The sequence below is a fragment of the Epinephelus fuscoguttatus genome, linkage group LG8 (assembly GCF_011397635.1).
Source record: "Epinephelus fuscoguttatus linkage group LG8, E.fuscoguttatus.final_Chr_v1".
Classification (NCBI taxonomy): Eukaryota; Metazoa; Chordata; class Actinopteri; order Perciformes; family Serranidae; genus Epinephelus; species Epinephelus fuscoguttatus.
In genome coordinates, this window is record NC_064759.1 from 10,947,632 (window position 1) to 10,960,524 (window position 12,893).

Below are 12,893 nucleotides of genomic sequence, written 5' to 3' on the forward strand. Positions count from 1 at the left end.
ACGATACCACAGCAAAAATTAGGCAGATGTGCCTTTTGTCATTTATAAAAAGATAAATCACTTTTCTATAATATATCACTGATATTTCAAAGGAATAAAAAAATCAACCAGCCACCCTCCTCCTCTGATAAGTAAAGAACAGTCCCTTCATAAGTAAAGAACAGTCCCTTCAGTGCGGTTAGGTTTGTGGGCCGTTACCTGCCACAAAGAGAGAAATGTAAACGGCTCGTTTTCCCTCTGACACGTCACATACCTGTGTGCCGCCACGGCTCGGCTGTTCAGGTACTTCTGGGCAGTCATGACGCCAACAAGAGGACATTATTGGACGTGGAGCTGGACTTATCCGTCGCCGGTAAGCTATTATCTTGTGCCGTGGAGCACTATGGCCGCCGTATTTGACAGGAATATGTATTCCTGTCTGTGTCTGTGACCCCCGTTCAACCCACAACTGGCAGGATTTGCAGTTATCAGACAGCGCGCGCCGGAATTGGACGGCGCATGGACAGTCACCCTCTTGCGACTGGACTTTGAACTTGTCCCACAGCAGTGGTACCTGAGGTACCGTAGTACTACGGTACTCCAACATTATGGTATCATATGTACTGTGGAGTTTTAGTGCAGCGGTCTACCGTTGGTACCAGTATACCGTGCAAAGTGTGAGAGAGAGTGTGCGCAAGTCTGTGTGTGTGTGTGTGTGTGTGTGTGTGTGTGTGTGTGTGTGTGAGAGAGAGAGAGAGAGAGAGAGAGAGAGAGTGTGCGCGTCTGTGTGAAATTATGACTGAGTTAACGAGTTGTTTTCCAACATGAGGGGGTATTCTTGAATTTTCCCAGTCAGAAAGAGTTTTTCTGATTATGCCTACGTCACTTGAACGCAACATTCACTGCAGGCCATTCAGGTCTCATGGTGGGAGCGGGGCACTGCCGTGCTGACAAAATTATATATGTTATCAGGGCTATTCGTCATGATATCGGACTTATCGGAATGATGTAATAATTTCCTGTTATCGGCCCGATAGTTATCGTGCACCCCTACTTAAAAGAAATGCAAAAATACAACAGTAACAATAGATGTATAGAAAATACATGAATAAACTGGAGAAACTTTGATAAAGAATGCATTTACTTGAGAGAGATGGCAAATGATCCTGACTTTTTGCCTAGTAAATGAATAGTTTTAAAAAAAAGTATTAAAAGAATGGACAGGGAAGGGATTACAACTGTATTCACAATTGATGACAAATAATGTGCTAGACTCTTCTGAAACAATAGCAAATAAATTTAATTTAGGTAAAAATGATTTATTCCAATATTTCCAAATAAGGAGCTATCTCATAAAGAAACAGAGAAACAGAGGGAAGAACAGAGTCAGCAAACACACGGTTTAATGGAATTCATAAACAATTCATATACTATTTTTACTGTCTACCCCCCCCCCCCCATTTTTCCTTTTTCTTTTATTATTCACTTTATTATTTTTTCTTTTTCTTACAATGTTTAAAAAATTATAAATGTAGCAGGATGAATAAACCAATTGATGAAATCATTCTGTAATCTCCAAAGCCTGCAATAAAGTAATAAAAAATAAAAAAATAAATCCGACTGACATCCGTAATAACATGAAAATGAAGACGTAGTCTGTATAAAATAATGGACGCAGCTGCTTTGACATAACCCAGTGGTTTGTTGGCTCCCGTTCTGAAGCCTCGAGTTTGGCATTTCAGCCATCGCCATGGTTTCTTGGAGCCATAAGTGACCATATTTGGACAAGAGGGTGGAGCTGTATCGACGTCTCTCAGACAGCTTGTCACTCAAGCAGCCCTGTCCTTAATTATGCATAACTTTAAGCCTTAATAAAACGTAAACAAGTGAGTTATATAGAAATTCACCCCCTGTACAGTTGTCATGAATGATGAAATTAGTAATAGAGACCAAAACTGTTTTTTCTGCCTGGCTGTAAACATGTTTATTTCTGCTGTAAATTTGGGCATGTTATAATGGGGATCTATGGGGATTGACTGTTTCTGAGCCAGCCTGAAGTGGCCATTGGAGGAACTGCAGTTTCTGGCACTTGGACATCGGCTTAATTTCTCAGCCTCGGAGGCTGCTGCTTGGCCTGCTGTTAGTTCCAACATATCTGTAATAACAGCAGCTTAAAAAGTTTACAGACAGCAGCAGAGAATACAGCTGCAAACTTTAAGTGAATTCATGAGATGAGAGCTTTGGTGAATATTATCTTTGTGGGAGAAGTTGCGTTTGCATAAGTTTAACTTTGCTAAATTCATTGGGGTTTCATATTCTAATGCTATTTCTGTTCAGCAGATCAATCCCTGGCTCCTCCAGTGCACTTGACAAGGTGTCCTTGGGCAACACACTGAACTCCAAATTGCTCCCAAAGGCCATGCTATTGGTGTGTGGGTGTGTGTGTAATTGATTAGATTAGATTAGATCCTGATGAGCAGATTGGCACCCTGCATGGCAGCCTGTGTATGAATGTTTGTATGAGTGGGTAAAAGTGGCACGTAGTGTAAAGCACTTTGAGTAGTTGGAAGACGAGAAAGGAGCAGTATAAATGCAAGTCTATCCATTTACCATTTGAGCACCCTACTGAGCCTTGGCAGCATGCCTAAGGTTTTCAAATTTAAGGAATACCATTAACTGGTCCTATAGAACAGATATAAGTGCCATAGTGGATAGCAATTTGTCAATCAGAACACATTTAATTTTTTTCAGACAGACCATTGAAGGAAATGCTGAATGAGACTGCAGATGCTGGTGCAGCTCCTGTAACTCCTATAGAGAAAATCCCCAAAGGGGTGGATGGGGGGTTAATTGTTCCCTCACCGAGTCTTTGAGAGCCATGAAGCAGTGGCACATCCACCGTCTGGTAAGACCGTCTCGGCAGATGTAGCAGAAGGCCTTGTCATCGTTACGATCAGGAGAGCAGAATGAAACTTTCTCTATGGTCTGGTCCACAATGAGGTCCTGAGAGAGAAACACAGACAGAGAGGTCAGAGACAATCAGATTTGACAGCGCACACAATACAGTTAAGCCAATCATAGTGTTCCAGCAGGTAGACTGCATCAAATCACATCTGATGTGGTTTTGTCTTCCAAGCAGCAGCTTAAATGATGACGGACAAGAAATATAGCATACCAGCATGTAGACTGATCCAATACTTGACAGTGTTTCAACCTCAGCTAACCCCACGCAACCCCTCTCACTCCAACCTATTTACACATCCACCAAGGACAGAAATGAAAGCGACTACAGACTAATGACACTTCACACACTCATTCACTCACTTCCTCCCACTCCTCCAGTGTCGCCAAAAACAAAGAGAGGAGAGAGGAAGAGGGAGGATGAGGACAGGATAGAAGAATAAAGAGGCGGAAGAATAACGGTCCATTCATTGTGGGCCAATTAGTGAATGAAGGGGGATGCTGGTACTGAGGTGAAAAGCTGAGCAGAGAGCAATGTGCTTTGTGTGTGTGTCTTTATCACTGGTACAGTAAGATGCTCTGTGTTACTAGAAGCACATAATACTGTATGTGCTGGTGTGCTGGTGTGAGAGTTAGACTTCCGTTTGCTCATGCGAGGTGTATTTTTGATGACTATCGTAAGAATAAATTGTTTCTTGGTAAAGGTGACTCAGGCCATGTCCCGACATCACTGAAAGAAAGAAGAATACCAGCAGTATGTGACTCAGTGTCTCATCTATGCAGCCTCTCTGCCTTGAGCACAAAAAAAAAGACTTCACCGTTTCTTTCTATTGATGCATTAGAAAGGTCATGTGGAGCTGTGTCTCTATCACACACTCACACATACTGTATATATACAGTAAATTCACTGTGGGAAAGCATCTGAATAATGGCTGTGTGGGCATTAAAGGCACTGTATGTAAGAATGTGGCCAAAACGGTTACTGCACTCAAATTTAAAATACTGCCGCAAGTCTTGTTCACCCCCCCTCCCATACAGATTCGAGGTTGCTGGACAGTGGCACGCTGGAGACTGATTTGTTTGCCCACAGGCGGCTGCTGTGCCAGGGCCGCGTCGCTGCGTCCTTGATCTTCGGTTTTCCAGCGGACCGTTCGAGCAAGTCCGGCTTCTCTGCTGCTAACGCTGCTGCCGGGATACAGCTGAGGAGGAGCTGGCTGCTAATGCTATGTACCGGGACACTGCTAATGCTGCTTGCCGTGCTGCTGTAGCTCAGTCGTAACTGTAACTGATGCTGAGACTCTACTGACTGCGTGACTGGTAGACAGCGGTGGGTTGCGCAACAGGCCAAAACACAAATTAAAAACATAAACATGATTTGTGGACCGTAAAATATTTTTTTAAATGCGAATATTCTGGCTGTATTATTGTTGTCGGTGAGATCAGTATGTTATATGAACATTATTCCTTAGTCTCTGTGACATATTAGGATGATGTAACAGCACAATGTCATTCACTTGAACATAGACAGGTAAGTAAGAGTCCATATCTTTTAACCTCTTTCCTTCCTTCTTTTACATAGATCAGACCAAAGCAGTCTATACCGGTGTACGTGAATGGAGGAGTCGCTTCCATTCTGTCCTCAGGTAAGTTGCCCAGTATGTCTTCTGTACCTTCGACATCTTACACATTTGAATGTGTGAGACGATACCACACTGCTGCATCCTAGAATCCACCATCCATTAGCTCGCAATTCATTGACCGTCATTCCACGTCCCTGATGATAAATTTGTTCATGACAGTGCTTGACAAGTAGCCTGGATATGTGACTACTTTTCGGTAGTATAGCTGGATGTTTCACATGTGGGTGTAACGAGGCTTGACTTAGACGTCCTCCCACTCATAAGATCCCTTCTTCGTCCAAAAATGGACTTAACTTGTACAGTTTACTGTGCTTGGACTTGGTGATGACTTTTTTCGCTTTCAAGCTCTTTATCTCACCTGGGAACGCTTCTTCTTGCACTAACTTGACAATAGCGATTTCTGCTTCTTTCCCTTCTTCCAAGCCTGTACTTTCATTGGTTCTTTGCTTCTCACCTCTGCATTCTTTGACTCATCGTTTCAATCTGGCCACTGCTTGAATTACTCTTGACCAATCAGAGAACTTCTCAAGGTGGTCCAATAATGATTTGAACTCCTTTGCCTTAGTGTTGAACACGTGAGCCTTGCAGAGCTCAGGGTCATCATTCTTAACTTCTCCCACCTTGCGCTCTCTGTCGGGCAGTTCCCTTTGTCAGAGAAACTTCGGTCCAGTGAACCAACTGGAGGTCTTGAGTTGTGCTGCTGTTAATCCACGCAATCAGCCAGATTTTCCTCAGATGAAACATAGGCCCATTGTTCTGGCTTTGTACTTGACTTGATTCTTTGGATTCAGTTCGCTACAAACACTTGAAACCTTCTGGCATCATTGTTTTTGTAGCCGAGAACAACTGTAGAATCCGTCCAAAAGTATTCTCGCAAATCTTGGATTTCCAGTTCGTCACAGAGCATGTCACTAGTTCGAACTGCAACCACTGCCGCAGTGAGCTCCAGTCTTGGTATTGTCATCACCTTGGTTGGTGAGACTCTTGATTTTCCCATCACAAAAGAGCAATGGACTTCTTCAGACTCACTGACAACTCGCAGGTAAGTACATCCACCATATCCGGAGGTGCTTGCGTTGGAAAAATGGTGAAGCTCATACCCCTTGACGTTGCTGAAACCTGAAGGTAAGTAGCATCTTTTGATTTCCATTTCAGATAGCTTGGGTAGGTCTCTAATCCAAGACTCCCATTGAGGTCTTAGCTTTTCTGGAAGTTCATCATCCCAGCCAATCTTTTCTCTGCACATTTGCTGGAGAACTTGCTTTCCAAGAAGGACAAAGGGTGCCATGAATCCTAACGGATCATACACAGAGGCAACCGTAGAGAGCACGCCTCTTCTTGTGAGTGGATTCATCTTCACTTGCACTCTGAACTTGAATGAATCAGAAGTGATGCACCACTCTATGCCAAGAGCTCTTTCTATATGAGGTAAACTCAAGGCCATGTCTTGATCTTTAAGTGTGGCGCATTCTTCCTCTGGAAAGGATGCCATCACATTTTCGTTATTGGAGACAAACTTATGGAGCCTTAACTTGCCTGTGGCGCAAAGTTCCCTTGATTCCTTAACGAGCTGGATGGCTTCCTTTTCAGTGTGTACACTTGCTAGACCATCATCTACGTAGAAATTCCTCCGAATGAAGCGTATGGTGTCCTCATCATATTGACCTTGCCCTTGTGCTGCTAAATGCTTCAGACCAAAGTTGGCGCAGCCAGGGGACGAAGCCACTCCAAACAGGTGGACTTTCATTCTATAGGTGGAAGGTGTGGTTTCCAGATCGCCATATTCCCATCATAAAAATCGCAAGTAATTCTGGTCTTCTCTTTTCACACAAAACTGGTGAAATATCCGTTCGATGTCACAAGTCACTGCGATAGAGCCCTTTCGGAATCTGCACAGGACTCCCACCAAAGTGTTTGTCAGGTCGGGTCCGGTAAGCAGATGGTCGTTGAGAGATGTGTCTTGAAACTTGGCAGAACAGTCGAATACAACTCGTATTCTGTTAGCGGGAATAAATTCATGCGTGTAGGATGATGGTAAAGAGATCCTTTTGCCAGAGTAAAAGCCACGGACTTGTAGATTTTTTATCCTTTGGGAGCTTACTACCGAGGTTCTTGATGTCATAGTAGAAAGCTTCAACTTGACTTGTTCTCTGTCAGCTTCCAAAGGGTCAGCTACTTCTCTCAAAATGAAAGTTGTGTCACTTTGAGAGTCCAACAGAGCATATACAAGTACCTCCTGTGCTGGCTGAGTGACTGATGACAACCAGACAGAAGTATTGCAGATGTATTCATTTCATCAAGGATTACTCTGTTTGAAGTAGCAACAGTGATTGTGTCTTTGAGTTGCGTTACTTGGGGCTTTTCTTTATTCCTTTCTTGACTTGAACTTGATTTTTCTCGGTTTCGATTTCGTTTGGCTTGTGCTTGTCTTTGCCAGTCTTTGTCTCTGTCTTCACACAAACAGGTAGGGTGCCGCATGTTGCAGGTGTCGTAAACACTCCTACTGTTGCAGCTCTTTGAGACACGGCCTGACTTAAGGCAACCAAAGCATAGCTTTTCAGCTTGGACAAACTTAATTCTGTTGGAGACTGTCTTTTCAAGGAAGTTTCTGCATTTGTTCAAAGTATGCCCAGTCTTCTTGCAGAAAGTGCATGTCTTCATAGTCTCTTCATTGGAACTTGTTATCAGTGTCTTTGCTTTGACGTTTTGATGTCTTTGTGGTTTTGGCTTTTCAGTTTCACCTTGCTTTAGTGATTGCAGAGATGTCACTGGGTTACAGGCAATTTTTGCTTCTCTTGTCAGAAATTCAACGAACTGGCTAAAGGAGGGGAACTTGCCGCTTGTTTGTTCAACTTCAATGACTTTCCCATTCCATCTCGCAGTAAGCCAGTCAGGTAGCTTTGACAGGATTTTACATCCAGTTCTTGATCATACACTTGCATTCTAGCCCGCGCTGCATTGAGCTCTTTCACTGCCTCCAGATGCTGTAACCTTCTCCGTTTTTCTTCCAGAGTCCTTTGTAGAGCTGTGTGTTCTTCTTCCAGTTTAGCTTTCATTTCATTTTGTCAGCGGAAAGGCCTCTGACATCACCTATGAAATCATTTAGCAGATGTTCTGGTAAGGGCTCCGAGGACTGTGACAATGACTTCTTAGCAAGTCTGACTTGTGTTCTCCATTTGTGGTAAATGTAGTTGAATTTTTGTTGAAGTGCTTTAATTGTGTTGTCTTGCATTTCTTTGCCCTTCTCTGTTAGTGTGCGGATTCGTCCACCACGTCTTGGCTGCTGCACTTCCTCTCACTGGGCTTCAGCATCTTCGACTTGATCTTCTGGAGGGTTCTGATTTTCACTATCACTAATATTGTCCCTTACCTTGGGTGTAAACTCAATTGACTCTTCCATTATCAAATAATGGCTTTAAATTCACTCGATATAAAGTGTAAATAAATCTCTGCATGAATTGCTAATCCCTCTTAATGTGTGAATGTTCACTCAAAGTTATTATCAGAAGCTGTAATAGCAGATACTGATAAAATCAGTATTACTTCAAAATGTCCTTTAATTGTGTGCTTCTTAAATGTAGAAACAGAAACAGAATCAGAAATTATCATGAACTATACTATTCACCAGCTTTAAACTCAAAATTCACTTTGAAAAGGTAAATAAACCTTGGTTCCCTTGGAACACTTGCATTAAACAAATATCAAATGGCAACTAGCCTTCACTTAGTATTATCAAAACACACTTTAAATTTACACTTAAAAATACAAGGTGGAAAAGGTGCCCTTTAACTTAAATCTTTAGCTTCAAGGCTGACTATAGTACCCTTTAATGGCAAGATTCAAAAAACTTGTTTCCAAGTGAGTGATGAGGTAGATACAAAGAGGAAACAAAGGGGATGATGGAACACAGAGACGGACACAACACACACATAAAAATGTGTTTGCTTACCTTAGTTTTGTCATCCACCACCCTGAGTCCATTAGCTGAAACCCACAATACTGCCTTAACTGTCTTTTTCCCACTCTGGAAAGACAGAAAAAATAGCAGTAAGTAATTTATTACTTCAGATGCTGGTGACCAAGTTATATAGAAAAGGTATTTCAGTGGTTTCATCAGATGTTCCTTCATTCTGACAAAGGTGCGATCAACAAGCTAGGAGTATTTAAAAGTGACTTTTACTACTACTCATGGTAATGTGAAATGATTATTACATCCTTACAGCAGATGAGGTAGTGGTAGGTTAAGAGCGGAGAGGTGGGCAGAGGTAAAAACTGTGCCAGCTGGCACTAAGACTCATTTCTCCAGAGGAGGGCACCAGGCAGAGCTAATAACACACTCAGCATGCGCCCGGCTAAAAATAAAATGGACTAAAAAAGCAACATCTCCATGTGAGCGTGGAAGCTTGTGTGTGTGTGTGTGTGTGTGTGTGTGTGTGTGTGTGTGTGTACGTGCATGTGTTCATGTGCACATGACTCTGCATATGATTTCGAGTGTGTAAGTAAGTGAAACAGAAAACAGGAGCACTGCAGGAAATGGCTTTGAAACCCACAGCGAAGAGGTGATAACACTGCTAAGGAAAGATGCTGATGTAGATGGAAGATGGAAAGAGTCGATCCAGCGGGTAGAATCAGAGGAGAGAAACAATGAAAGGAAACGGTGGTGAGAGGAGAAGGAGACTAGAGTGAATGTATGAAACTAGCTGTGATTCAGTTAACTCACAAAGTGGTGCCTTTTGTTAAATAAAGTTCATCCCTACTTGGGTGAATCAGGTTTAAGATGAGTGCATGCTGACTATAGAAAATGTGCTGCTCTGCAGTTTTGTTGGGCAACCTGATTTTTATATAACAGTAAAGTTTAAAGGGGAATTATGTTGGATTCATAAGATTTTGTGGCATCTCACGGTGCAGACTCCGACTGGCTGAAACTTCTATGTGCCAAGTGTGTATTGTACTTCTGGTTAGAATTCCTTCAGTGTTCATTGTTCAGGAGGTTTTTACTGGAAGCCGAATTATCCACAGAGGTCTCTTCCTCTCCAAAACAAATGAACCAAGGGATTTTAAATTGGTAAAAACACTGAATAAAGTAGTTTTACACTGAAATTCAGTGTTTTTCCAATGCTGTTCTGCTCGTCACTGCTCGTCACCTTTGTGTTCGCCTTTTTTTGCCCTAAGTCAAATTATCCACAGAGACTCCTTCCTCTCCAAAACAAATGGACACGGTGATTTAAACGTAAAAGTAAAAGTAAAAACACTAATAAAGCAGTTTCATTTTTTAAAAAACTTTTTCTCCAACATTGTTTGGCATGTTGGAGACAGGCTGCTGGCCTTGGACTTGCTTAAGTGTGCTTTCCTTTAACTCGCATAGCTGAAGATTCAGACGTTCAGGAGGTTTTTACCGAAAGCTTAATTATTCACAGAGGTCTCCTCCTCTTCAAAAAAAATGGACCAGGCGATTTAACCCTGTGAAAACACTGAATAAAGCACTTTCACATTAAAATCAGTGTTTTTTTTATGTTGTATCACTCGTCACAAAGGGGCTTCTAATTATAGTGGCCAACGTGAAAACACAAATGACTCGATGTAGAGTTGAGACTACTGTAGAAACATGGCAGTGCAACATACTAGTCTCTGTAGACGAGGACCCACTTCCTGTGTAGATATAAACAGCTCATTCTAAGGTAACAAAATCCTGACAAATCTTATTTTCGGGTGATAATGCACTAAAAAAAACATACTTATTATATTATATTCCATTTCTGCCGATATAGCCCCCTAAATCCTTCACACTAGTCCTTTAATGCTGTTTCATCAAAAGAGCCCTGAGCAGAAAGCGACACAAACTCCGGTTTTCTTCACTGCTGTGAAGTGTGCAGCGCAGTGTGTGTCGCTGTCTGACACTGGCCGGTCTGCATCACTCTGTTCACACGCTCCCTGTCCGAATCCAGCTTCCCAGGGGGACAGATTATGTGTGTGAGTATGCGTGTGTGTGTGTGTGTGTCAGTGAGCATATATATGTTTTTATGTTAGCCCCGATCTCATTTTCTGCTCTCATGCGCGTAGTGGGATTAGACGGATCAATAGATTGCTGAGCAGACAGATGGACAGATATGGAAGAAGACCCACCAGGGAGGGCGAGGTGGGAGATGAAAGAGGTAAAGAAGAGAAAATAACAAAAAGGTAACTGCAGAAAGTATTGAACGTGTGTGTGTGTGTGTGTGTGTGTGTGTGTGTGTGTGTGTGGGTGTTATTGCACAAGCTTGGCGCAACTGGGTCTATAATGAGCTCCAGTGAAGTTTGCAGATCCCTGGGGTGAGTATTTGTAACTGCCTCGGCACAACAAAATGAACCTCGAGTGCTGCAGCAGGGGGAGTGTGTGTGTGTGTGTGTGTGTGTGTGTGTGTGTGTGTGGTGTACTTACAACTTTTAGCTTCTTCACTGCCTCCTCGCATACGTGCATCCCTCTCGACTCCTCCACCTCGACGAACCCCAGGTACTGCGGAGAAACAAGAGCAGGAATATTACATAATAGACCCTGATTGTTATGAAGTTTCAGATTCCACACTTTTCATGTTTTGGCTTTACTCTTCATCTCACCGTCACGCCAATAAAGCAGACTGAGCTGAAATGAAAACTACGTCAAAACAAACAAAAAAAAGAGACAAAGTGACGTAAAAGCCACCAAAGCCTCATTAGTCCCGATCAGTATTTCTGAGTGCTACCAAATTGACAGGCGAGTAGCTAATAGGCACCAATGCTGGATTTACAGCCGCAAGTTGCTGCTGATAATAAAGACAGGAGAGAGAGGGGAGGTCTGAAATAATTTATAGCCTCACTTCCCCTTTTGTTGTCTCTCCAGTGCTCTGCTCTGACGTGTACAGGGAGCCTACAGGCAGGGTATGAAATTAACAAAATATTTTTGGGGGCAATTTTTGCCCCCATGGCCTAAAAAATGGGGGCATTTTCCAAATGTTTGGAGCCATCAAAAAATTGTAATTATGTTATAACAATAAGCACATGAAAAGCAAAACCAACCAAGATAGTGTCTTCACTCTTCAGTAGAAACCACTATAAATAAAATAAATAATGGGTTACATAAAGTTATGGTTGCAAAATATCACTCAGATTTCCTATAATTCAACCAGTTTAAATGTGATGATTTAACCATTAATCTACTGATAGCAGTACTAATGTTTTACCACATTACAGTTACTTTTACTGTTAAAAAGGCCAAATTACTATAAATTCCTTAGATGCCATTCGGGAAGTAAGTTAATTTAAAATTTAGCATTCATTCTGCCTTAATTTTTCATTAAGAAGAACAGTGCTTTGACAGTGCTTCCACTGACACAACTGGCAACTAAAATCGTCTTATCAAATGTCCCCCTGTTCATCAGTGACGATTTTCTATGTAAAGAATTATCACGTCATGGTAAGGTTGTTTTGCCGATTAGAAAAATGTGATCTGGCTGCAAATCGCCACTGTTAAAGCATGTTGTGTCTCACAGGAGACAGCTCTTCATGATTTTAAATAACCGTGATGAAGAGTTTAACTATAGGTTTCACGTTAAGGTGGATGATTTTGAGTACGTGCTTTATGCAACTTCATCACACATGAAATGTTTTAAATGTGGTGAGGAAGGGCATCTCATTAAAGTCTGCCCTATCCAAGCCGGACCGGCGCCGCCCGGACTGGCACCGGCCGGCCCCGCTGTGCCTGAACCGGTGCTGTTTGGCCCGGCTCCATCCAGCGCGGAGGAGCAGAGCTCCACTGCTGCGGAGTCCGGAACCAAAAAGTGGCGAGCCACCACGCTTCAACCCGGACCTGGAGTCGGCGATCCAGCTGTGGATCTGCCCGGACCGAGTACCGGTGCTTTGGCTGCTAAAATTAGAGCCACAGACAACGCTGTGACGTCACCAACAGTCGGTGAGTCTCAGGTGTCTGAGGTGAGCGGTGAAGGAGAGAGAGACACAGGTGATGGTGGTGTTGGGGGTGAGGAGGCAGGAGGGGAAGTTGAGGTGACAGGAGAGGAGGATGAGATGACAGGAGAAGAGGGTGAGGTTACAGGGGAAGAGGACAAGGAGTCAGGAGGAGATGGGGATTTGACAGGTGAGGATGGTGAGGGAAGGTCAGGTGAAAAAGGAGCAGAAAACATGCAAGAAGGAGCATGTGAGGAGCAGGTGGGTGAATCAGCTGAGACAGCAGGGACAGGGAAGTAAGTATGAGGGAAAATCTGAAGAGGGGGCTGATGGTAAAATGATCAGACGCACAAGACTGTCAGCCAGGGTGGAGAGCACTGACGGTGAGGACTGGTT

The 12,893-nt window shown here is 43.0% G+C and overlaps 1 protein-coding gene across 5 annotated transcripts in view; it reads right to left on the reverse strand.

The window, feature by feature from the left end:
* LOC125893022 (uncharacterized) overlaps positions 1-12,893 on the reverse strand; it is a 158,527-nt gene that overhangs the window by 110,168 nt on the left and 35,466 nt on the right. For all 5 annotated transcript variants that reach the window (XR_007449825.1, XR_007449827.1, XR_007449826.1 and 2 more), the window contains exons 4-6: positions 10,999-11,073; positions 8,530-8,604; positions 2,842-2,982 (exon numbers count right to left, since the gene is read on the reverse strand). Coding sequence is in view for 1 of the 5 variants with exons in the window: in XM_049583427.1 (XP_049439384.1) it covers positions 2,842-2,982; positions 8,530-8,604; positions 10,999-11,073 (291 nt within the window). In the remaining 4 variants the exon portion in view is untranslated. The remainder of the gene's footprint in view (positions 1-2,841; positions 2,983-8,529; positions 8,605-10,998; positions 11,074-12,893) is intronic.